The 23,824-nt window shown below is 41.9% G+C and overlaps 2 protein-coding genes across 2 annotated transcripts in view; one reads left to right on the top strand and one right to left on the bottom strand.

The window, feature by feature from the left end:
• ZFP1 (ZFP1 zinc finger protein) overlaps positions 1–23,824 on the top strand; it is an 837,904-nt gene that overhangs the window by 605,110 nt on the left and 208,970 nt on the right. The window lies entirely within an intron of this gene.
• The window catches only part of WDR59 (WD repeat domain 59), a 73,614-nt gene that overhangs the window by 5,294 nt on the left and 44,496 nt on the right, over positions 1–23,824 (bottom strand). The window contains exons 17-25 of the mRNA XM_008139662.3: positions 23,703–23,772; positions 18,525–18,678; positions 8,419–8,552; positions 7,031–7,112; positions 5,244–5,356; positions 3,746–3,896; positions 3,578–3,650; positions 2,521–2,647; positions 2,223–2,365 (exon numbers count right to left, since the gene is read on the bottom strand). Of these exons, the coding sequence (XP_008137884.2) occupies positions 2,223–2,365; positions 2,521–2,647; positions 3,578–3,650; positions 3,746–3,896; positions 5,244–5,356; positions 7,031–7,112; positions 8,419–8,552; positions 18,525–18,678; positions 23,703–23,772 (1,047 nt within the window). The remainder of the gene's footprint in view (positions 1–2,222; positions 2,366–2,520; positions 2,648–3,577; positions 3,651–3,745; positions 3,897–5,243; positions 5,357–7,030; positions 7,113–8,418; positions 8,553–18,524; positions 18,679–23,702; positions 23,773–23,824) is intronic.

Here is a 23,824-nt window from a genome sequence, read left to right as displayed (position 1 = left end):
TGACTGCTAACTTGGGTACAGAATCCGAGGTTAGAAATCATTTTCTTGTCATCTAGTTTCCAGTATCTAGTTCACTGCTCCTGAAGTGTCCCTTACACGTAACCTGTTTGCTCTCTCTGGAAGCTCCAGGGATCTTCTCTTTATCCTCTTTCATCATTCACTATGCGAGTGCTTGGCAGGTCCTCTCAATCTGGAAATCTATTTACCTTCTCTGGAGAATGAACTTCCAGTTTTCTGCTTCAGTGAAGCGAGGAGCTGGGACCCTACAAAGGCCACGAAACAATACTCCAGTTTTTAATTTTCCCTTCATGCTGCTTCCAGAGGTTCTGGGTACCACTCATTCCTGAGCCATTTGGAGGTTCTGCCCTGTATCTTACTGTTCTTCTGCCTGCCAGTTTGGGGTTCAGCTTTCTCTGGCCCTATAAAATCTCTACCACTAACTGACCTGCCTCCCAGGTCACAAGTTTTATTACCAACATTACTTCTTGCATGGTTATGCCTTTTCAGAAAAGCTCCATATAGGCTCTTTAAGGAGAGTAGAAATCAACGTGTTGGTTAGCCCACTCTCTTTGGTAGTCTTCCATTTCACCCTTTAAAAAACAGCTCTTCTCTTAGCTTCTTTTGTATCAGTCTTGCTCACTGGTGTCTCATCCTAAGGCCTTGTTTCTGGTTCTTCCTCCAAGACTCAAGCTCCATGTACTAGTTTCCTCTTAAGGCCAGGAGTGGGTGGGCTCTCTTATTTGCTCTCCCATCCTCTTCCTGCCCACTCACCAGCTCCCAGGTAAATGCACCCATTCTCACAGCTTCAATCCCTACCACTTAAATGCTGAAGATTCCCAAGTTCCTGATCCTAGCTGCAGTCTCTCCTTTGAGCTCCAGACTCACACCCGCCTGCCTACATGACTACTATAGTCTGATATCTCACACATCATCTCCGACTGTCTCCGACTGAGCTCTCAATTTTCTTCCCATCTTTTCTATCTTAGAATATGGCACCACCATCTATCTACCCAGCTGCTTAAGCTGAACACCTAGGAATCATCCAAGCTTTGTCTCTTTTCCTCAGTCCACATCCAGCTGGTTTGTAAGTCATAATTAGTCTACCTCTAACATACATTTTTAATCCACCCATCTCTCCCCACTGCCATCGATATCACCCCTAGACTGAGTTGATGGTCTCTCTTTAACTACTTGAACAGTCTTCAGTCTTCCTACCTCTGCCTCTGCTCCTCCAATCCTTTCCTCAGCCAAAGTGACCCTCTTAAAATGGAAACCAGAGCAAGTAACTTACTTTTTTTTTTTTTTTCTTTCAGAAAGGAAGTAGAGGAGGAGAGAGAGAAACCTCAGTGATAAGCGAGAATCATTTATCGGCTGACCTCTGACACTCCCCATACTGAGGATCGAGCCCACAACCCGGGCATATGCCCTGACCAGGAATTGAACCATGACCTCCAGGTTCATAGGTCAATGCTCAACCACTGAGTCACACCATCGGGGCAAGTAATTTACTTAATGCTCTTTGAAGCTTACCATTGAACTCAGAATACAATCCAAATTCTTCACTTTCAAGTTCCTAATTATCCTACTAATCTTACTTTATATATAAATAGAGTATAGTTTATGATTATAATCTATTTATCATATCTAATTTTAACTTTATGCCACTCTTCTCAGCACTGTGTCCTAGCCACACTGGGCTCCCTTCACTTGTTTAAATAACAAGTCATTTCTCCCAGCACTGTGCTCCTCTAGCTGCCTCTGCACCGTGGCTCCGTATCCGTCAGTCCTCAGCTCCTCAGAAAGGCCTTCACAGTGCACTTCATCACAGCTTCTAAAACTCTCCTCCCTCCCTCCCTGCCCCAACGGCCTCTCTGTTTGCTGTTAAATACTGATCACAATGTTTAATTACTCAATTCTTCTCCCCCACTAGTCTGTGAGTTCCATGAGAAGAAATGTGTTAGCACTGTGCCTAAGAGGAGTTTTAGTCCAACTTCCAATCAATATCCGAGTATTGTATAGAAAACTACTTCTACTACAATAAAAATTGACTCTTGTCATGAAATGTAAGGGTTTTCAGAAGCTTAAAATAGACTCAAAATGCTTCAGCAATTTCTGCTTATCAACGAGAAATTAAAACTTCACTTCAGGTCTTACGTTACGGATAAATTAAGTTAAAGAAGCTTTCAGATAATGACGGGAAGAGAAATAGGATGCATATTCACCGATCCCTTTGTGAGGGTCAGGGGGACAGGAAACAAACTTCAGCACTTCCGCTCGCTTCTCTCTCAGACCCCAGCGATAGAGGATTTCTCCATAGCATTTCTTAAAGTCATCAAACTGCTGGGTATTAGCAGGATCCAGGAGCCTGGAAAAAATTCAAAAGATTTCCTGTCAGTTCCTTGAAAAAAAACCCGACCTTAATATCAAATGGCACTTTATATACCTTTCTTAACGCGAGAGCCCTGCTTCGGGAGAAGCCAAGCACTGTGCAGCCATGCTGGCTCCTGGGAAGGCCGTTACCTTTTGTTTCTATCGTGCTGGTCACGCTCCCGCTCACGAGGATCACTGTAGGTCAGACTCCCGAAGCGGATTTCTTCTGGTGAAGATTCCCCCCAAGGTGAAGATATGTGTTCTATCTCTCTCCCTGCTAAAGAAAATCAAATGGGCAGGGAAGGTGAAAGTCAGAGAAGGCATGGAAAATATCTAAAGACTCCCATAAATTCCCCAGAAAAAAAATAAGCTAAGTTGAAGATTCTGAGAAATATAATTAAACAGAACTTTTTCTTAGCCTTACCTTTTTGCCTTGGTGTTACTTAGTAGCCTGATATGTACACATAAAATGATTAAGCAAATTACAGTATAGTGATATAGTAGCATATTAGCCAGTCATTACTTATAAAGACTTTTTAAATGACATGAGAAAATGCTCATGATGAGATTAAAAGCAAAACACAAAATCACACATACAGAATGACCCCTCCTACACCCCACGTACACAAAGATTGGAAGAAAATGTTCTGGAATGTTAACAAGATGTTATTTCTAGGTGGGGCAATCAATGATTACTATTTTCTAATCCAATACGTTCTGTTTTTTCTTCACTGTGCATATATTACTTTTATAATCAAGAAAATTAAGATAATCTTTTAAAAGAAATTTTAAAAATCCAGAAACCACAAATACACATCAAATAGGTCTTTATGGCCAGCTGGAATCGGGCTCAGTGTTATTCTCTGCATTGAAGAGGACACAGCAGATGACCGGGCATGTGTGATGGAGGAAGGACAGGGCTAGGTTTTGAGGGTGGATACTGGGAAGTCTCCTGTCAGCTTCTCAAGGTCATGGGATGTAAAGCAACCCAGCAAGGCACAAAGCCCTCCCAGAAACTGGCCTGTTCAAACATGAAGGTCCAGGCCTTGCTGACTACAGTAACGCCATCATAGGAAAGATAAAGAAAAATGAGACACAAAAGAAAACAGAGACTATTCATCACCTAAGGATTACATGTTATTAACGACTCACACGCAGCTCTTGAGAACTAAACACCCAGCGTGGGCTAAGTCAGGTTCGTACCAACCTATGTTCCAGCCACCAGTGGTGAGCCCTGGGTCTGACATGCTTGAGCAGGAACCAGAGGAGGTGAAGCTGGGCTGCAGAACAAACAGGGGCGGCATCAGAACACCACCCACCATGAACGTTTACCTTTAGGACACGCCAGACACAAACCAGAAAATCGCAAGCTTACGTATCGACTATGGGACACCATCAGATTAGATGAACGACTGGGAAAAGGCCCAAAAGGGTTTGGTACCCCCTGAGGCCTGGACTGGGCTTCAAACACACTGCAGAGCATAGCCAGCGTCTGCACATCCCGGAGCTGACAGTAATGAGCCAACCTGGAGAGGAAGAGGTGAGAGGAGAGAAAACAAGTCAAGAGCTGGAGGAAGGATGCTAGCACAATCATGGCGGTTGTTGCCATAGGAATAGGGAAAAGAGGATGCTCAGTTCCTCCTCAAAAACGCTTGTCAGGTACCAGGGCTTTCTATAGATCCAGAGGCTTGATCTACTTTGAGTTTGGCTAACTCTGCTTTGGAATAAAATATATCCAAGTATTACAGATGACCTAGAATACTAATCTGAAAGCTTCTGGCTGGCACCAGGCATGGGCTCCGACTGGAACAAAGCTTCTCCGAGAACTAAGCAGACTAAAGTGACATCTGAGTGAGGCCATCCATGTGGCCTCCCAACTCCAGGGCAGAACCCTGCTTTCCGGGGGTTCCTCAAAACTTCGTTCACGTAACCTACGGCTATGTGAAGGTGCTCCGAGAACACCCACCCCACAGTACGGCAAGCAGGCGATCGACTCAAGAGGGGGACTCAGTGAGCTATTAAATAAGAACAACAAGGAACAGCTTCACTTGTAGGTACTCATGTCCCCTTTGCCCCTTTTAGGACCACTATGCTAGAATGTGAGGTAGGGACAGGGGGCTTGGCCTTTGCGATGGAATAATATTGATACTTTCCTACCCAGCAATGTCTAATATTTTTTAAGGTGTTTCACGCTCACTATCTTAAGTGAGCCTTACATGAAGTGTGCAGAGCAAGCATTATCATCCCTGCGTTACTCTGAGGCAACTCAAGTGTGAGCACATGTTGTCCCAGGTCTGGCCTCAGCCAGTAACTAAGCAAACCTTCCCCTGGAAAAAAGCAGAGATTTTCTGCTTCTCTCTCAGGACCTGGGCCTCACAGTTATGGAGATCCAAGAGGCTTAACTGGTTGTAAATCATTTTGCACGTTTTATTTCCAGTATGCCATATTTGTGCAATAAATCAAAAACAAATTCAATGTCTTCCTAAACTGTCTAACAGGGCAAAAGCATTATGGCCCCTGGAAAACAGGAAACCCACTGTGCAATTCTTTAATCTGTTCTCAGGGGCGAAGCTCCACAGCACCCACAAAATTAACCATCTCAAGAGCTCAAACTCCTGTGTTCAGACAGACGTGACTTATGGGCTTAAGCTTCAAAAGGACTCATGAGTCTCAAATCCTTGTTAGAGATGACAAATATTGCATAGTTCCTTCTGCTATAAAAAGTTAGTTGGCACAGAATCATTGCAGCACAAAAAGGAGAGCTCTCGCTTCCACCTCTCACTCCTCGGGCCTCTTAGAAGACAAGTTTGAAAGTGTTGACAGACCTAAAATTTACATCACTCTTTTCCTCACTTTCAGCTCTCAAAACCTACAGTGACTCCAGCAGCTGCCGCCCGAATGGATGCCGAGCCCAGGGTGTTTCCAAATCTGGATCAGACTTCGGACCAAGGCAAAGATCTGTAGCTACTGTAGCCAGCGACCAAACCTGGACAAATCAAGAGAAACACCCAAACTCAGACTGGTGAGGACAGGAACAGGAAGCATGAGAGAATCCCATCTCTCCTCCCCATACATCCCGCCCTTGCTCCTCTGAGAGCTGCAAAGCTGAAAGCTTACAGAAACACAGAATTGTAGGCTGGTGTGGCTCAGTGGCTGAGTGTCAACCTATGAACAAGAGGTCACGGTTTGGTTCCCGGTCAGGGCACATGCCCAAGTTGTGGGCTCAATCCCTAGTGTGGGGCATGCAGGAGGCAACCAATCAATGAATCTCTCTCATCATTCATCAATGTTTCTCTCTCTCTCTCTCCCTTCCTCTCTGAAATCAATAAAAATATTTTTTTAAAACACACTTTAGGAAATAATTTTTCCTCAGAGAATTTTTTTCAGAACATAAACATTGGGTGTGCCTTAGCATTGCATTTACCAATCTTCCCACTAACCCTATGAGGTAATTATTCTTATGGTTCCCGTTTCACAAATACTGGGGGGGGGGGGGGGGGGGGGCGAGGGGACATGGTTTACAGTTGTTCGTATGGAAAATTATACAATAATTAAAAAATAATACAAGAATAAACTGTGTTTTACAGTTTTCAACTGTAAAACTACTTTTACCCCACCTAAATACAGAGGCTGAGAGAGTCCGGGATTACATCACTACGGTGCTGAGTTACACCTGTGCCTTCTGTTATACATGACACAATATTTCTACTTCTTTATTTGGCTTCTTAGTATTCACGGGACTTTAGGTGGCTAGGTTCTTATAGAAATAGATCATATTCACCTAACAGGGTTTGGGCAAAAACTTTACAGTATTTATTAGGAGACAAATTGAAATCCTAGGGGTTTTCTACAAATAGAAATCAAGGGAAGGCCTTAGCTCGGGTCATTTGGAGGGTTATAAGGGAAAAACACGGAGTGGACAGGACAACAGCTAGTTGTTTCCTTTGCTCAATCTAATCCTCGAACTAAAGAATAAAGGTGCAATAGAGACAGAGTGGATTAGTGGTTGCCTAGGGCTGGGTGAGGAAGAAGGATTGAGAGCTAGGGTAATGAAAATGTTCTGAAAGTATTTGTGGTGATGGTTGCAAAACTCTGACTATACTAAAAGCCATTAGATAGTACATTTTAAATGGGTGAATCACGTGGTATATGGACTATATTCTCAATAAAGCTATTAAAAAACAATAAAGGAACAGTTTGCTTTAATATACTGATGTGTTCCTGCAAAAATGAAGATTTAAATTTTTGTAAGATCACATTGTATTTTAAAACCGAACGTGTCTATTCTAAAGGAATGTTTTTGTAAACATCTTATGAAATGAAGCATTTTTTAAAGTAAAAAGAAAGCAGAATTGGTAAAGATACAGATACCTAAATCTGGTATGCAACCATCACCATAGTACTACTAGTAAAATAGAAAAGAGATGCAATAAAAAATAGTTAGCAAAAGCTTTAGGATCCTCTCAACTAAGCTCTATTAAGAAAAGCATCCAAGGGATTTAGAAAGCTACTTTGTCCTGTAGTTTGGCAAAGAAAATAAGAGAGAAGCTGAAAAATAGGAGACACACCTTGAAATGTCACTAAACCACAACTATAAAGTGAAGACACCCTGCTCGGGGGGAAAAAAAAATCCAGATTCCAGCAAAAGGGATGAACATACCTGGACAAGATCCTTCCTTCCAACAAGCAAGGCAGAAGTGGCATTCTTCTGACACGTTTCTTGAATATCATTTACATTTAATCTGAAATGTAAAAAGAATTAAAGACTTTCTTTCTGATCTAACTTCCTAAATCAATTACTCCTTGTTTAATAAACAGACTGAAAATTGTGTCTTTGGTTGTCACTAGAAATGTTTTCTTTGTATTGGCCTAAAGATCCCTTTGTATGTAAGAAGAAAATGCTTAACTAGCAGCTGATGTTATGCTGTGGGTTCAAGCCTGGGGAAGGTGAAATTGCTCACCTCTTTGAAGCCAGAAGAGGAGGCCAGACTCAAAAACCAATTTGCTGGCCCAGCCAGGTGGCTCAGTGGGTTAGAGCATTGTCCCGATACACCAAGGTTGTGGGTCAATTCCTGGTCAGGGCACATACAATAACCAACCAATGAATGCGTAGATAAGCGGAACAACAAATCTCTCCCTCTCTCTAAGTCAGTGGGGAAAAAAACAGACACCGTTGCTAACCTGCTTAGCTGTGAAGTTCCCCAGACTTGAGAGTTAAATAAAAATGGATTGAGAGACATACAACACTGCAGTTTCTAACACAGAGAGTGGTATGCTGTGCACATACTACATAATGAATATTTCTGTCATGTGTTCAGGCTCAGGAAGAAGGGGAAGCAGAGGCCGGCCTCCGTATGCGTGTCACTCACCTCCCGCTCCCTTCAGCCAAAGTGGCTCTGCTTCATCTGTTTTCCTGATTGGGCTTGGGAGGCAGAACTCTGAGACTGCTCCCAAGATTTCTGTCCCCTGTTGTAAGTACTTTATAAGTTCCTCCCTTTAAGTGGGGTGAGTCCAGTGAATCCTGAGAGGATGTCACTCCCACGATTAGATTATTGTTAATCAGTTGACTATGAATTTGTCACCCTGGATGAGCCTGACCTACTCAGGTGACACCTTAGAAAGAAGGTGAAGTGACAGTAAGATACTCCTGCTGGTCTCAAACAAGGTGAAATTCACCTCGCTTAACGGCTGCAAGAAACCGAATTCTGTGACAACCTGCATGACCGGAAGAGGACCCTGAGCATTAGATAGGCACACCGCCTGGTCAACTCCATGATTTCAGCCCGGTGAGACCTGGGCAAGGACCCAGCTGTGCCATGGCCAGGCTCCTGACCCAGGGAAACTGTGAGGTAATAAGTGTATGTTGTTTTAAGCCACTAAGTTTGTCGTAATTTGTTATGCAATAATAGGAAGATAACATACTGGGCGACTCCTAAAACTGCTTTTGAAGAAAGGGTTCCAATACTAAAAAAAAAAAAAAAGGGGGGGGGGACCTTTGATAATCATGACTAAATGATAGGCATGGCACACTTAAAACCTTGAACTTACATGTACAGCTCTCCCAGTGACTTGTGAACAGGAAGGAGGCACTCGATATCCTGGATGACAACTTTCCCAGCAGCCTTGATTGGCCGGTTGCCAGAGTCTGATCCCTCGCGCTTGCTTTTCCATCTCCTTGATTTCTGGGGGAGATGACAAGATGTCACTAATGGGGACTTGCTGAGTGGAAACCTCTAGTTGCAGAGCACATCATAGTTGGGTCATTGGTAATTTGCAGAGACTTTGCATTACAACATCATGCCCACAATTATATGAATCAGCATCTATAGGAAATGAAAGGATAACAAAGGGCATTGAGCTCTTGGTCCAAAATCCTAACAGGAGAACAAGCACCTACTGCAGAGCTGTGCTCAAAAACAGACACCTTGAAGCCAGAATTTTGAAAATAAGGAAGAAAAAGAACAGCAGGTAAATAAGTTAGTAAAGACCACAAAAATGTGGGAAAAGAGCAACTTTTAAGGCTGGGTTCCAGCCCTAGGTTCAAAGTTTTTATTCTCTTCTAAGAGAGTTTTAATAGGATCTATTGAGAATTTAATCCAGGAATAGCAGTGTGGGCTCTGCAAACTTTAATCTATGGCGGGCAGGCAGACGGGAAAACTTAGCAGCTCAAGGAGAATTACCTTGTTTTTCCTAGCAGACTTGAACTATTTCTAAAAGTGATCATTTTTAGAATGTCAAAAATACTTGAGCAGAGGGACGTGAGTAATGGACATGGAAGATCATGAGCAACTATCTTATTTCCCCAGAGCCTCACTACAAATGGCTATGTAGGAGCCTGGATGTGGGAAATGAGAGATATCTGAGAAAATGGGAATTATTAGAGAGTAGCACCATCTGGTATCTTCAAAATGACAGCCCGCCAAGGGAGTGATATTCTATTTCATGTTATTGCCAGAAATTAAAAAGGGGGCCACCAAAGTGACTCAACTAAGGAGGAAGGAGGGAGACATATTTATTAACAAAGGGTGCAAAAGGAGCCTTTCTGAAAGAGCCTGCAATTTGGAATCAGAAAACCAAGGTTTATTGGTCTTTTTGCCACATGTACTGGTTCAAGGTGACCCTGGGCAAATTACTTATTTGCTGTGAATTTAATCTCATGCCAGTCTCTTTTCATTCACTGATGGCTCAGGACGAGCTCTGTTGTTCCAATCTCCCAAGGTTAATACAAGTACAATGAAAAGTGAGTAAACACTCTGTAAATGCAAAGAGTACAATTTTAAAGTCTATAATTTTTATGAATGTGCATAAATCTTCAGGCATGTAATTAGATCATTTTTAGATTACTCACAAATTCATTTTCCACAAGTGATTTTTATACAATCACCCTTCCATAAATTAGTCACGGTCTATATTCAGACGTCTCTGAACCCTGACGGCCCATCTAATCCCCAAAGTTGCCCAATGCATGTAACTTCCTATGGGATTAGTAAGTGTTATGGACCTACTGAATCCAGGACACCTGGACTTAGTTCATGGACAGCAAATGAAAAAGATTAGCTGAAATACCTGGATTGCTTGTCATAATTGGTAAATATAGATGCGACATTATCATTTTGGACCTTAACCCATTTGCTCTTAAGAAGCAGTTCAGTTACTATTTACTATTTACCCATACACAAGACAATACTCTGCAACACAAGAGGAAGCTTAATCTATCATTGTGGGGTAGCCCTTCAATTCTCTGCTAGCCCTCGTTATTGTCAAAATTAGAATTGTGTGAGTATTCACAAAAAAATGCTACCATTTTTAGCCACAAATATCCTGGCGTGGGTGCAAGGGGAGAATGTGCTAAAGAGCAAACAACCTGTCAGAATGGACTGGAGCCAGGCAGTGTTAACCAACACAGACGGTGTCGCCATGCCTGCCTACTACCATGGTCTGACTGGTTTCCATAGGGAGGGTGATTTGGCAGAGACAGGAACAGCACAATGTGGTTAAGCAGAAAAGGGAGAGTATAAGTACACCTACTCATTTCACTGTGATTTTCACCCAGGTTTCCAGGAGTTTAAAAATCCCAGGAAATGACAAACCCACAGGCCCCACAGGCCCCACATGAGATTTAAGGTACTGGATAAGAAGGAAGGAAGGGAGGAAGGGAGGGAGGGAGGGAGGGAGGGAGGGAGGGAGGGAGGGAGGGAGGGAGGGAGGGAGGGAGGGAGGGAAATATTTACGCTAAAAAGATTCGACAAGGTAGAGAGAATGATCCATCTAATTTGATCCTCGGGTTGGTTAGAAGGCTTCTAAAACACTGTTCCAGGCAGCCACTTTGATTCCTTATTATAAAGAGAAACGAGAAACAATTGAAATGTTGAGCAATGAACCAGCTCTGTTTAACTAAACCGGGGAAACAAATGGAAGCCCACGAGGGATGGGGCCTATAGCTTTCAGACCACAGTGAAAGCCACCACAATTCCCTGCCTTTCTAAGCAAACCCAATGAAAAGATAATATTAAGACCTAACCGGTTTGGCTCAGTGGATAGAACGTCGGCCTGCAGACTGAAGGGTCCCAGGTTCGATTCCAGTCAAGGGCATGTACCTTGGTTGCAAGCACATCCCCAGTGGGGAGTGTGCAGGAGGCAGCTGAATTGATATTGAATCGATGTTTCTAATACTTTATCCCTCTCCCTTTCCCTTCCTCTCTGTAAAAATTCAATAAAATATATTTGAAGAGAAAAAAAAAAGACCCATGTGCCCAAAGTGGTTCATTTGCCAATAAACTAGCCCATTTTTAAATGTTTTTCCTACCAGACTTGAATATTTCTAAAAGTGACCATTTTAGAATGTCAAAGAAACTTGTAGAGGGACATGGGTAATAGAAAGGGAAGATCATGAACAATTATCTTACTTCCTCAGAGCCTTGTCTACAAATGGCTACACAGGAGCCCGAATGTGGAAAAACATCTAACTTGGGACTTAAAGGCTAGCCTGTCAGGACTAACGTTAGCTCCTGCTACAACGGCTCCCGCTATGCGAGCGCCAGCCTCACCGCAGCTCTCACAAAGGGGCTGTTGCCTCCACCACTCAAGGCCACACTCATAAGAGCTGAGATTTGAACACAGGCCAGTCAGGCTGCTAAGTCCATATTTGTTCATCTGTTTTAGAGAGCATGACTTTAGATTAAAAAAAGGGGGTGGGGGTGGGAATTAAGTCCTGACTACTTGTAAATATGTAAATAGTGTGGTCCATTTTTAAATGGATCCATTTCTGCATGTAAGGAGATCAGCATCTGATTCTAATGAGGCCTAGCCAACACACCATCCTCTACAATTCCTCACTTCTAAAGCCACTTCTCTGCCAAGCACTGCAACTGTTCAACTAAGGCAGAGCAGCGTGCTTCAGATCCGCAGAGCAAGCAGCTTCTAGGGCTACACACCTTGGCAGTGGGCATGCCAGGCTCAGACCCAGGTGCTGTATTTCAGGCCAGGTCAAGGGCTGCACCTCACACTGTTTAATCACTGAATGGACTTGTTAGGATTAGGTACATTCGTAGAGAGGACTCAGAGTCCAATGAGCTATCTTAGGACTCTTCCCCCATTTGCAGTCTTGGGTCATGGAGATCAGTAGAAACAAACTAATATGAGTCATCAATATGTACTTGAAAATATAAAGGCAGCTGTCTTAAACAACTACCTACAATTACCCTTCATTGAATTATAGAAATCATACGCTGTATTTCCTGGGACTTCCTGTCAACTTCTTGAGACACCAGGCTTCTAGGTGCTTCTCTGTTTGATCTGGTTGATGTGTAGGTGATGTTTCTGAAACCTCAATAAGCTGCCTTTGAGCCTATAAAGAAGCTTCCCCAACACAAGGCCACCTAATTATAGCTGCCACCAAGAATCACACTATGAAAGCAATTATGGGACAGCAGTATTCATTCATTTAATCTAGCAAGGAATACTATAAAACATTATCCAAGATCTTTAACCAGTCACAAAACAGTTTCTTTCTTTCTTCTTTCTTTCCTTCCTTCCTTCCTTCCTTCCTTCCTTCCTTCCTTCCTTCCTTCCTTCCTTCCTTCCTTCCTTCCTTCCTTCCTTCCTTTCTTTCTGTTTTGTTAATCCTCACCCAAGGATATTTTTCCACTGATTTTTAGAGGGGGCGGCGGGGGGGTAGGGGGGAGAGGGGGAGAGACAGAGAGACAGAAACATTGATGCAAGATGTCTCTCTCACATGGATTGGTTGCCTCCTGCTAGCACCCAGACCAGGGCTGGGGATCAAGCCTGCATATGTGCCCTTGACCGGAATCGAAGCCGGGATCCTTCGGTTCATGGGCCAACATTCTATCCACTGAGCCAAACCGGCTAGGGCAACAGTTTCTTTTTAAATTTGTTGGTTGGTGGTTTTAACATAGGAAATACCTCCCCTTCCTGCTACAAGGTTCACTCAGTAATCCTGTCTAGTGGCCAGTTCCTTGGGGAGTCAGATAAAACAAGGCTGCTAAATGAAGACAAGCCAAATCGCAAATCCTTGCTGCTCCCTAACAAGCATGGACCATTTTTCAGGGTGTTGCTTTTACAGCTTTGACAATTAAAAGGGTTCATATTCCATCCACATTTTCCCAAGACTTCCTTTCCCCTTAATATCTAGTGGCAATTTTAGGAGTCTCTCTTATCTATGCAACTGTCAGGTGATGACAGGCAAAGAACCATGACACACCAGTCTGAGTGTGGTTGATCTTTCCAGGTGAGGGGAGGACACTGTGGCCCAAATGCCCTCTAAACCTCCTGCATTGCTCCAGTCCCACTCTGACGGCTAAAACATGGATACTTTTCTGTGCAGTAAAATCAGTACTTATGGGAGGCAAAGGACTCTGCATTTCTCTTAGGTCTTCTCAATGCCCCATCAAGAGAAAATGCCCCTTTCCACAGATTATGAGCAGGGATTGAGGGGAGAGACAAAGCAAGACAGACAAATTATCACATAAGGAGCACCAGGGTGCTCCTCTGAACATACCAAGAAGGTGTCCATGGAATCATGGGAAAGAGGACGGATAGGGAAGGAGTTGGGTGGGAGGAAGCGGGAGGGAGGCATTGGTGCAAATAGCACTGAATGACAACCAACAGCCAGCTTGCGACTGTACCACCAGTGTTACTGCTACAACCGGAGGCAACATGGATGTCAATAAATGGGTAAAATGTAAAAACAGCCCAAGAATAAGCCACCAACTGCTTCGCAGCAACCCCATCAACAGTGCATAATCAGCAGAGTGGGCAGGCAGTCCCAATGAGTTCCCGTTTAAATAGCAGCAGGGGGGCCTGCTGGGAAAGCCAGTGGAAGTCAGCTGTCCGGCTGGCTGCGACAGGCCTTTGGAGGAAAGGTGGCCATGCTGGCGGCTCCACCTGCTAATTGCCGGCAGCTGCGGTACTGCTAATCAGGGCTCCTGATTTCAACTGGTTTTTATGTGAAAAGGCTATAGAACTACCCCCCTAAGTATTTTTTACACCAAATGAAATTTAAGCTAACACCTCAAGGCTGCCTTGCACAGCCTGAGGTCACCATGGCACTACTGAGTGGTAAAGGGGGCGGGAGAGGAAGACAGAGAGGGGAGATGGGCAATAGGAGTGAGGAAGAAAGGAAGGAAAGGAAGAGAGGATGTCCAGGTTTGACTGTCAATGCAAAAACTGATGATATGGGGGGAAATTTGTTCCAGAAAATTTCCAAAAAATAAAAACTAGCTTATGTGTCATGTCAGTGGATGAGATGGGCACTTTCCTCTTTGAATTACACCAAGACGATAAAAACAGACACAATGGTGGAAGCCCCTTATATCTTCCTCTGCTTCCCAATGCCAAAGGTAGGCTCTGAAAGCTCTGTGAAATTATACAAATACTCCAAATGAAATCAGGTAGCTGAAGGCTTACAATCGGGGTTCTTTCCAAGAAACCCAGTATTGAGCTTCCTTTTCAAAGAAGTCCATTCACAATCCTTAACGGTATTGGTATTCGCCCATTTGAAACTGTTAGGGAACCAGGAGGCGGTCCTTGGCACCTGACTCCCAAGAATGAGAACTTATTGTTGCTGGTCCTGAAACCCAGCCAGCCTGTCATTTCAGGTTCCTCAAAGCCAGGCAGGTGGCATTTTATTCTTGGGCCTTTGGGCAGAGACAGGATTAGTCAAGGAGAGCATTTGCACAGCGCACAGTACCGGGAAGTCGTTAATTGCTTGTATGGACCAACGTCGCCGGGCTGAGCGAGGAGACATCTGTGTGTGAAAACGTTACACCCAGGAGGAGGGAAGAAAAACACCAAGAAAATTAAAAGGGAAAATATATAGAATAAAATGAAAGCTTCCCACACATCTGATGGATTAAATGATACCATAATATACTACAAAATCAGGATTGAAATGCTACAAAATCTGAACTGAAATACAGCAGTAGATGGATTCCCTCTCCTCCCACCCAACCCATCACTCTCCAAACCCAGCTTCAATGTCATTGTTCTTCAGCCCAAAACACATTTCAACATATAAGGGGCTGATGTCCACACCGCTCTGACAAAGGAACTAACGAGGGTTAGGATCACAGGGCCACTGGAGAAACAGTGGAGGACTCTGCTTGCCCTTTCAGGGGCATGTGTATGTGCGAGAATATTCCCATTCCTAAAAAGGAAGAAGTTCTTCCATACACCATACACTCAATACCACATTTTTTGGGTGCGTAGCTAAAGGGCATTGGAGAAATTGGAAACCTTGACCTTGGGACTGCGGGACTATTTTTAGAGTGATGCCATGGGAAGCGAGAGCCCCAGAGAAATGCAGGGAAAGGGGAGTTAAGGCTGAGGACTTACACTCTTAAGGGCATTCTCCCTAACAACATGAGCATCAGTGTGAAACTGGGAGCATACACACTGTTTATGGAGATTAGAAATTATTCTAGCAACTTCAAGACCTCCCCAGTTATTTACTTTAGAGCTATTTTCATAACATAAACTGAAGCAAATGTGGGAGGTTGCAGAAATTTTTTAATGTTTATAGGGTAAAAGCCTACTGTTTCTCAGAAGTTCTGGGTTTTCCATAGAATAAGTAATATTTCATCAACTATTAATAGTTAGTCCAGTTACCAAATGAATGTTAGCAGCACTCTGTGTTTTCTAACTTCCTATAAAAAGTATCTCACAGCCTGGCTGGCGTGGCTCAGTGGTTGAGCATCAACCTATGAACCAGGAAGTAATTGTTTAATTCCCAGTCGGGGTGCATGCCCAGGTTTCGGGCTCAATCCCTGGTGTGGGGCATGCCTGGGGCAGCCAATCAATGATTCTCTCATCATTGGTATTTCTATCTCCCTCTCCCTTCCTTTCTGAAATCAATTTAAAAAATATATATTTTTTTAAATGTCTCACTTTTTAAAATTTTTAGGAGCAACCTTGGAATTCCATCTAGAGAGTATTTGGCTGAATATAACATAACCTAAGTAGGGCAGGTTAAAATCACAAAAACAGCCCAACTGGTGAGGCTCAGTGGCTGAGGGTCAACCTATAAACCAGGTCACAGTTCCATTCCCGGTCAGGGCACATGCCGGGGTTGCAGGCTTGGTCCCCAGAAAAGGGAGGGCAGGAGCAGCTGATCAATGATTCTCTCTCATCATTGATGTTTCTATCTCTCCCTCTCCCTCTCTCTTCCTCTTTAAAATTAATAAAAATATTTTTAAATGCCTTTTCAAGATCTCAGGGATAGAGATCTAAAAGAGAACAGAAATATGTAGACAAAAGATCTGGGATAAAAATAAAAACACAAAAATTTAGTAAACTGGAATCATTTCCAGAACCAAAGTAATGATAGCGCTATTATTTGACCCAAGAAACTAGACACCTGAGAATCAGAAAATACTCCTTAAGGCACAGAACCGTATTGCTGTCCATAAGGAAGATAAGAAGGCCGATGGACAATATCATGGCTGTATCTCATTTCTTTAATCCTCCCCCTTTGCCCATGTAAATGGGATGGACATGAACAAGCTTTAAGGAGAGATGAATTTATTTCAGATTCATCACAAAATAACTGACTTGCTCATTTTAACATATTATGTTGAGCCAACTAAAATTTTTCTTTAAGGTCAAAAATGGTCAAATAGCACCCATTTCAAATGTTTTAACCAAATAACTACTTTATGTCATCCATTGAAATGTGCCTTCCTTCCCCAGGGATTCTGGGGTTTTTGTAATTTTCTATTTCCTGGCCGGTATGACTATTAATTCACTGAATTAGATGTTTATGATTTGTGAACTTTCCTGTACATAGGTTATATAGCAATATTAGTTTCATATACAATGATAATAAAAGGGTCTCTCCCATTTTACTTGCTCACTATCTGAAATAAAACTGAAAGACCACTCACTATGTCACCCTTGGGGATTATCACAGCCCATTTTCTGTAGAGAAGCAGCACAGTGGGAACGACCCCAAACTGAAATACCGCGATCCTTCCTTTGGTCCCTCTATGATTGTGCTGTTTGTAGTCAAAGAGGCCAGACCATCCAACACATGAGTGTGGGCATTACAAATGCTTCCACATCAGGAGAGATCCCAACTGGGAACTGGAGTTACTTTGACTCGACATGGCCTTTCTTTACACACTGTCACAGAGTCAAAAGTGTTAGTCTGTGTGTTTTGCCCAATCCGAATCTAAGCATGAGCAGCACATGATATGATTCAACTAAAAGATCTCTTCAATCTGGCTCTAATGCTAAAGAAAATTCCCATATTTATCCAACCATGATGTCAATTTAAAAATGCCTTAGTTCCAACCAGTTTATCAAATCATCTAGGCAGCTACCAGCTAGCTTGCATTTAAAATAACTTTTTTCAATGTAAAAATTTGGGAAGATATGGTGTCCCAAGAAGGTCTGTGACAGCCAGGGGGATTCATTTCAGTAGAAATGTGAAGAAGGTTGGCCAGAAAGGCAACAAAAAAAATCATGGTCCCTGTTCAACTGAATGGTTTTGCCCGAGTCTGGTCTTGTCTCAAGCATCAGTTCCTGCCACTTGTTTCAGATGACAAAGTCAGAGACGGCCAACTATCAGTGAGAACCAGGAATGTTAGATAGTATAGCTGCAATCAAAGTGATGACACCTCTAACACTTGCTAGAAATCGGTTTATTTAAAATAATCCAATTTAAAAATTTTAAATTATAGTCGATCCATCATTTCCTCATTAGTGGAGGACAACAGCAAAGAATCCCGTTGGACTGAGTGTGTGAGTAGCTCATTGGTAACTCTGTTTAAAACACCATGTCAATTAAAAGCTGGTTTAGCCGAAACCGGTTTGGCTCAGTGGATAGAGCGTCGGCCTGTGGACTGGAAGGTCCCAGGTTCGATTCCGGTCAAGGGCATATACCTTGGCTGCGGGCACATCCCCAGTAGGGGGTGTGCAGGAGGCAGCTGGTCGACGTTTCTAGCTCTCTATCCCTCTCCCTTCCTCCCTGTAAAAATCAATAAAATATATTTAAAAAAAAAAAAAAAAAAAAAAGCTGGTTTAAACCAGACTCTCAACCTGACAAGAAAGAGTTCTCAGAGTCCTTCCTACGCTCTGCCAACACTCTCTACATTGTCGTCACTAAAGGCTTCTGACAGCTTAATAGCTACTTTAGGGACGATGAGTTCCTTAAGAACCCAGGAACATAAGGCCAGGTTCAAGTGATTTTTATATAAACTGGTCCACTCAAATGGGTACTTCAGTGTAGACGTAGGAAAACTACAAAACCTCTTAGAAATTAACTTTAAAACTTCTCACAGATATGAAGTTGCAAATACAGCAAGACCCCAAGCCCTCAGAAATACCACTTAATTTGTTGATGAACATCAGAATACCAAGGAAGATCTGAAGCTCAATTATTCTATCTGACAGAATGATCAACTTAATGAATGGGGATTACAAGAATAGGGTTAAGTGGGAGCTCCTCCCAGATACAATTTTAATAGGTAAAGCCAACGGAAAGGCACAAAACAATGGTCTTTCTTTAACAAACTAATTATGACAGTGAAAGTGCAGAGGGGATTGCTAATTTAGCTGCTGTGCGTGGCAAGCAGGGAGACAAAGAACAAGAATCCAGGGAAGGGATAGGAATCAAAGGCCGAGGCTCTGCTGCTTACCCGCTCCTTGTAGTAGAAGGAGCTGATGGAGACCTGCTCTTTCTCACTGCGAGTGGGGCTCCCACTGTATAAACGAAGGTTCCCAGGGGCCTCTGTGCGGATCTTCATTGGCGCAATCAAACCAGTATGATAAGCAGACAAGGCCGAGAGAGATCTGTGGTTGAAAATGCAGCATTATCCATACTGGCTTCTATCTTCTTAAGCAGTGCCGTTCTTAGCACTTGATGAAACCAAGAGGAAAAGATGGATAAAATGGGGGGGAAATGGAAACTCTCCAAAAATGAATTAAACAGAACTTTCAGAACTGAAAAATACCTTACCTGCAGAAGCAGAGAATGTTTCTGATTATATACATAGAAAATTCAAAGTACTTTACAAACTACTAAAACTAATAAGTGAGTTTAGATACAATGTCAATCTATAAAAATCTACTATGCCTGGCTGGTATTCAGTGGTTAGAATGTTTGCCTGCACACCGAAGGGTCTTGGGTTTGATTCCCAGACAAGGACATGTACCTGGGTTGCAGGTTCAAGCCCAGCCCATTGGGGCACATGCAGGAAGCAACCAATCGATGTGTCTCTCCCACATCCATCTTTCTCTCTCTGTTTCCCCTTCCTTCCCTGAAAAAATATCCTTGGGTGAGGATTAACAAAACAAAACAAAAAAGAAATCTACTGTTTTTCTATATATTAGACACAAATATTTAGAAAATAAATATTTTTAAAATTTCATTTACAATAGCATCAAAACACATCAAATACCTAGGAACAAATTTAATAGAAAAAAAATGTGCATTGAAAACACAAAGTATTATAGAGACAGGCTCATAGATAGAGAGCAGACTGACAGCTCTCAGGGGAGTTGGGGGGTTGGAGGGATCGAACAAAAAGAAAAAAAGAGAGTCAAAACTGGTTTGGCTCAGTGGATAGAGCGTCGGCCTGTGGACTGAAAGGTCTCAGGTTTGATTCCGGTCAAGGGCATGTACCTTGGTTGTGGGCATATACCCAGTAGGGGATGTGCAGGAGGCAGCTAATCGATGTTTCTCTCTCATCGATGTTTCTAACTCTCTGTCCACTCCCTTCCTCTCTGTAAAAAATCAATATAATATATTTAAAAAGAAAAAAAAAGAGAAACAACTCTTGGACATGGACAACAGTGTGATGATTTTGGGGGGTAGAGGGGTTGGGGAAGGTGGAGAAGGATACAGGGGGGATAAATGGTTTTAAAAAATAAAGGAAATATAAAATATTGCTAAGAGAAATTAAAGACCCAAAACAACAGAGAAGTACACCAAGTTAGTGGATTGGAAAATTACATATTATTAAGATAACAATTTCCTCCAAAATGATCGACAGAGTCGACACAATTCCAATCAAGATTTGAGCTTTATCAGAGAAACCAATAAGCTGATTGCATCTTTTATAGAAATGTAAAAGACCTAGGATAGCCAAAACAATCCTGAATAAAAATAATACACTTGGAGGATTCACACTATCAGACTGGAAACTTACTAGGTAAAGCTACATTAAGAGTCTAGTGTTGGCATAAGGAGAGACCAATAGATTAAGGAGAAAAGAGTCCAGAAATATATCCACAAACACATGACCAATTAATTTTCAACAAAGGTATCAATTCAGAATGAGAAAAGAAAAATCTTTTCCATAAATGGTGCTGGGACAATGAAATATTTCTACTAGAAAAAAACAAACAAAAAAACTTTGACTCCTACCTCATATCATACACAAAATTAATTTGAAATTGATTACAGACTTTTTTAAAAAATATATATTTTATTGATTTTTTACAGAGAGGAAAAGAGAGGGATAGAGAGTTAGAAACATCGATGATAGAGAAACATGGATCAGCTGCCTCTTGCACAACCCCCACTGGGGATGTGCCCGCAACCAAGGTACATGCACTTGACTGGAATCGAACATGGGACCTTTCAGTCCGCAGGCTGACGCTCTATCCACTGAGCCAAACCGGTTTTGGTGATTACAGACTTTTAATAAGGAATTTTAAACTACACACTTTTGAAAGAAAACACAGAAGAATAGTTTCATGACCTTGGGATAGGCAAAGATTTTTTTTTAGATAGAACACAAAAGCACTAACTATAAAATTTAAAAAGTAATGGCACAGACTTCATCAAAATTAAAAAATGCTGTTTATCAATAATCACTAAGGAGGGAGAAAACAAGCCACAGAGTAGAAGAAAATCAATACATCTAGCAAAGGATTTGCAACCAAAATGAAAACTACTACAGATAAATAATGGAAACTGTCCAAAAACTGGGCAAAATAAAAGCACATCATAAAAGATACCCAAATGGTCAATTAGCACACAAAAGTGGCTCAACATCATCAGTCATCGCCAGAGTTGTGCAAATTAAAACCACAATACTACACACCTACCACAATGGCTGAAGTAAAAACAACTGAAAAGGCAAAGTTTTGGAGAGGATGTGGAGCAACCAGAACTCTGAAACATTGCTGGCAAAGAGTATAAAACGGTACAACCACTGGGAACAGACTTTTTGGCAATTCTAATAAAATTAAACATACACTTATGTTTATGACCCAGGGATTTGACTCCTTGGGTAGAGAAATTAATACACACATCCATAAAAAGACTTGTATTTGTAGGTCTACACAAAATAGCCCCAAATTGGAAATAATCCAATGTTCATCAATAGGAGTAGGAATGAACAAGCTGTTTTATTTTCATACAACAAACCTATGAATACATGCAAAAAATGAGGATCAATTTCAAAAACATTAAGTTCAGCAAAATAAGCCAGACATAAAATAATACATGTTGCATGAGTCTATTTAGGTGAAATTCAAGCACAGGCAAAACTCAACTACAATGACGGTAGTCAGAGGAGTGGTTTCCACTGGGCACAGGGACCAGGGAACTTTTCGGGTGAGGGCAATGCGCTGGTTCTTGATTTGGGTGCTGTCAATAAAATACTGCTAGTATGAAAAACATTCTAATTAGGAACATTTCCCCTCTGATCCAAAGTTCAGATCCAGATATTCTTGCTTTTCTTAGAGAGGAGGTGATTGTTTTCTAGTCGAACCTTTCAAATAAAGAACCCAGATAATATAAGTGTCTCTAGCTCTTAACTCCTAGTTTTTGTGGGGCCAGTGTCTCATCTGCGTTACTGAGGAGACTGGCAAACTCCCTGGACAGCAGAGGCACCTGCTCACGCACCTGGTTCAATCTCCTTCCTTTCTTGTTAACTCAGCTATTCATTTGTAAGTATGCTAATAGGTTACACCAATGTATCCAGGTGTTTGTAGCAGTAGGATTTAGAAGTTATGGTCACCACACTGTAGAACCAGAAGTCTATGGTATAAAACATATTTAAATTTTAAAAACCAGTAGAATGCCCTAGCTGGTTTGGCTCAATAGATAGAGTATCAGCCTGCGGACTGAGGGGTCCCAGATTCGATTCCAGTCAAGGGCACATGCCTGGGTTGCGGGCTCGATCCCCAGGAGGAGGTGTGCAGGAGGCAGCCAATCAATGATTATCTCTCATCATTGGGGTTTCTATCTCTCCCTTCTTCTCTAAAATCAATAAAATATATTTTTTTAAAAAACAAAACAGTAGTATGGGGATGCTGTGTGAGTGGGCGGGAGGAGTATACCAAAACTCGATACCTTCCATTCAATTTTGCTATGAATCTAAAATTGCTCTAAATGATAAAGTTTATTAAGAAAAAACTTTACAATATAATCCAGCAACTCCATTCCTAGCTAATACCCAAGAACAGTGAAAACATATGTTCACACAAAAGCTTGTATGCAAATGTTCATAGCAGCATTATTCATAATAGCCAAAAAGTAGAAATAACCCAAATGCCCATTGACTAATGAATGAATAAATAAAATGTGGAGCATATACTGGTATGTGTATATATATAATCCTCAAAACATTACACCAAATGAAAGAAGCTAGTCACAAAGGAAACAAAGGACCACATACTATATGATTTCATTTATATGAAATGTCCAGAATAGGTACATTTATAGGCAGAAAGTAGATTAGAGTTTGGAAGAATAGAGGAGGAGAGGTGATAGCTAAGGGGATAGAAGTTTCTTTCTGAGATAATGAAAATGGTCTAGAATGTGACTGTAGTGATGACTGCACATATCTGAGAGTATACTAAAAACCACTCAATTATACATTTTAAATGGGTCAACTGTATACTGTGTGAATTATATCTCAATAAAACTGTTAAATGAAACTTTTTCTTTTAAAGCAGTAATAATAAGAAACGCAGTTAGAGCACTCCCTATGTGCCAGGCAGTGTTCTAAATGCTTTATAGGGACTAACTCCTTTACTCTCCACAGTAAGTAAAGGAGGTAGGTGCCATTATCACCCCCAAGTTATTGTTGAGCAAAATCAAGCACAGTCCAAAGGTCATGTAACTACAGGGCCAAGATTTGGATCCAGCAGTTTGGCTCTGAAGTCCATGTTCCCACTGGCTACACTAGACTGCCTCTCAAGAAAGAAAAAGAAAGAAAAATAATGAAGACTAAACAGAAAACACACTAAATTGTTAACAGTGGCTTTCCCCAGGACATGGGGGCGGGAAAAGAAGAGCTTTCATATTTTAATTTAAAACTTCCTTATTTCCCTGGTTAGTGTGGCTCTGTGGTTAGAGCGTTTGCCCTGGAACCAAGAGGTCTTGGGTTCGATTCCCGGTCAAGAGCACATACCTCATTTGCAGGTTCCACAGCCCTAGTAGGGGCGCATATGGGAGGCAACCAATCAAAGTGTCTCTCTCACATCAATGTTTCTCTCTCTCTCTCCCCTCCTCCTCCCTCTCTTCCACCCTCTCTAGAAATCAATGGAAAAAAATATCCTCTGGTGAGGATTAAAAAAATAATAATAATTAAAATAAAATAATAATAATAATAATAAAAGAAACTTGCCTTGTTTAGACAACAGCTTTCATTAAACTACTCCTTCTAGTGGTTTGGTTGTAACCTCATAGTAGAAATCTCAGCTTAGTTAAAATTTAATGAATCTGATCTTTCTCAAATAAACTTATAATACATATTTACTGAAGCTAAAATAAATTGTCTAAAGACAATCTCCAAGGTCATCCCCAGATGTCTGCCCACTGCATGAATGTAGCTTACAGCTGTATCTCCCAGACTCACCTCGGAGTAGGTTCTGTTGGGGACACTGCTCGATGCATCGTCATAGGCCTTGTGAAATACACCAGATACCCTGACAAAGGAAACATCACATGTGCACATCAAGGTCAATGAGCCAGACATGG

This window comes from Eptesicus fuscus, chromosome 21, assembly GCF_027574615.1.
Source record: "Eptesicus fuscus isolate TK198812 chromosome 21, DD_ASM_mEF_20220401, whole genome shotgun sequence".
NCBI classification, from domain to species: domain Eukaryota; kingdom Metazoa; phylum Chordata; class Mammalia; order Chiroptera; family Vespertilionidae; genus Eptesicus; species Eptesicus fuscus.
Note: the sequence above shows the minus strand (reverse complement) of the source record. Positions and strands in the feature narration are given on the sequence as shown.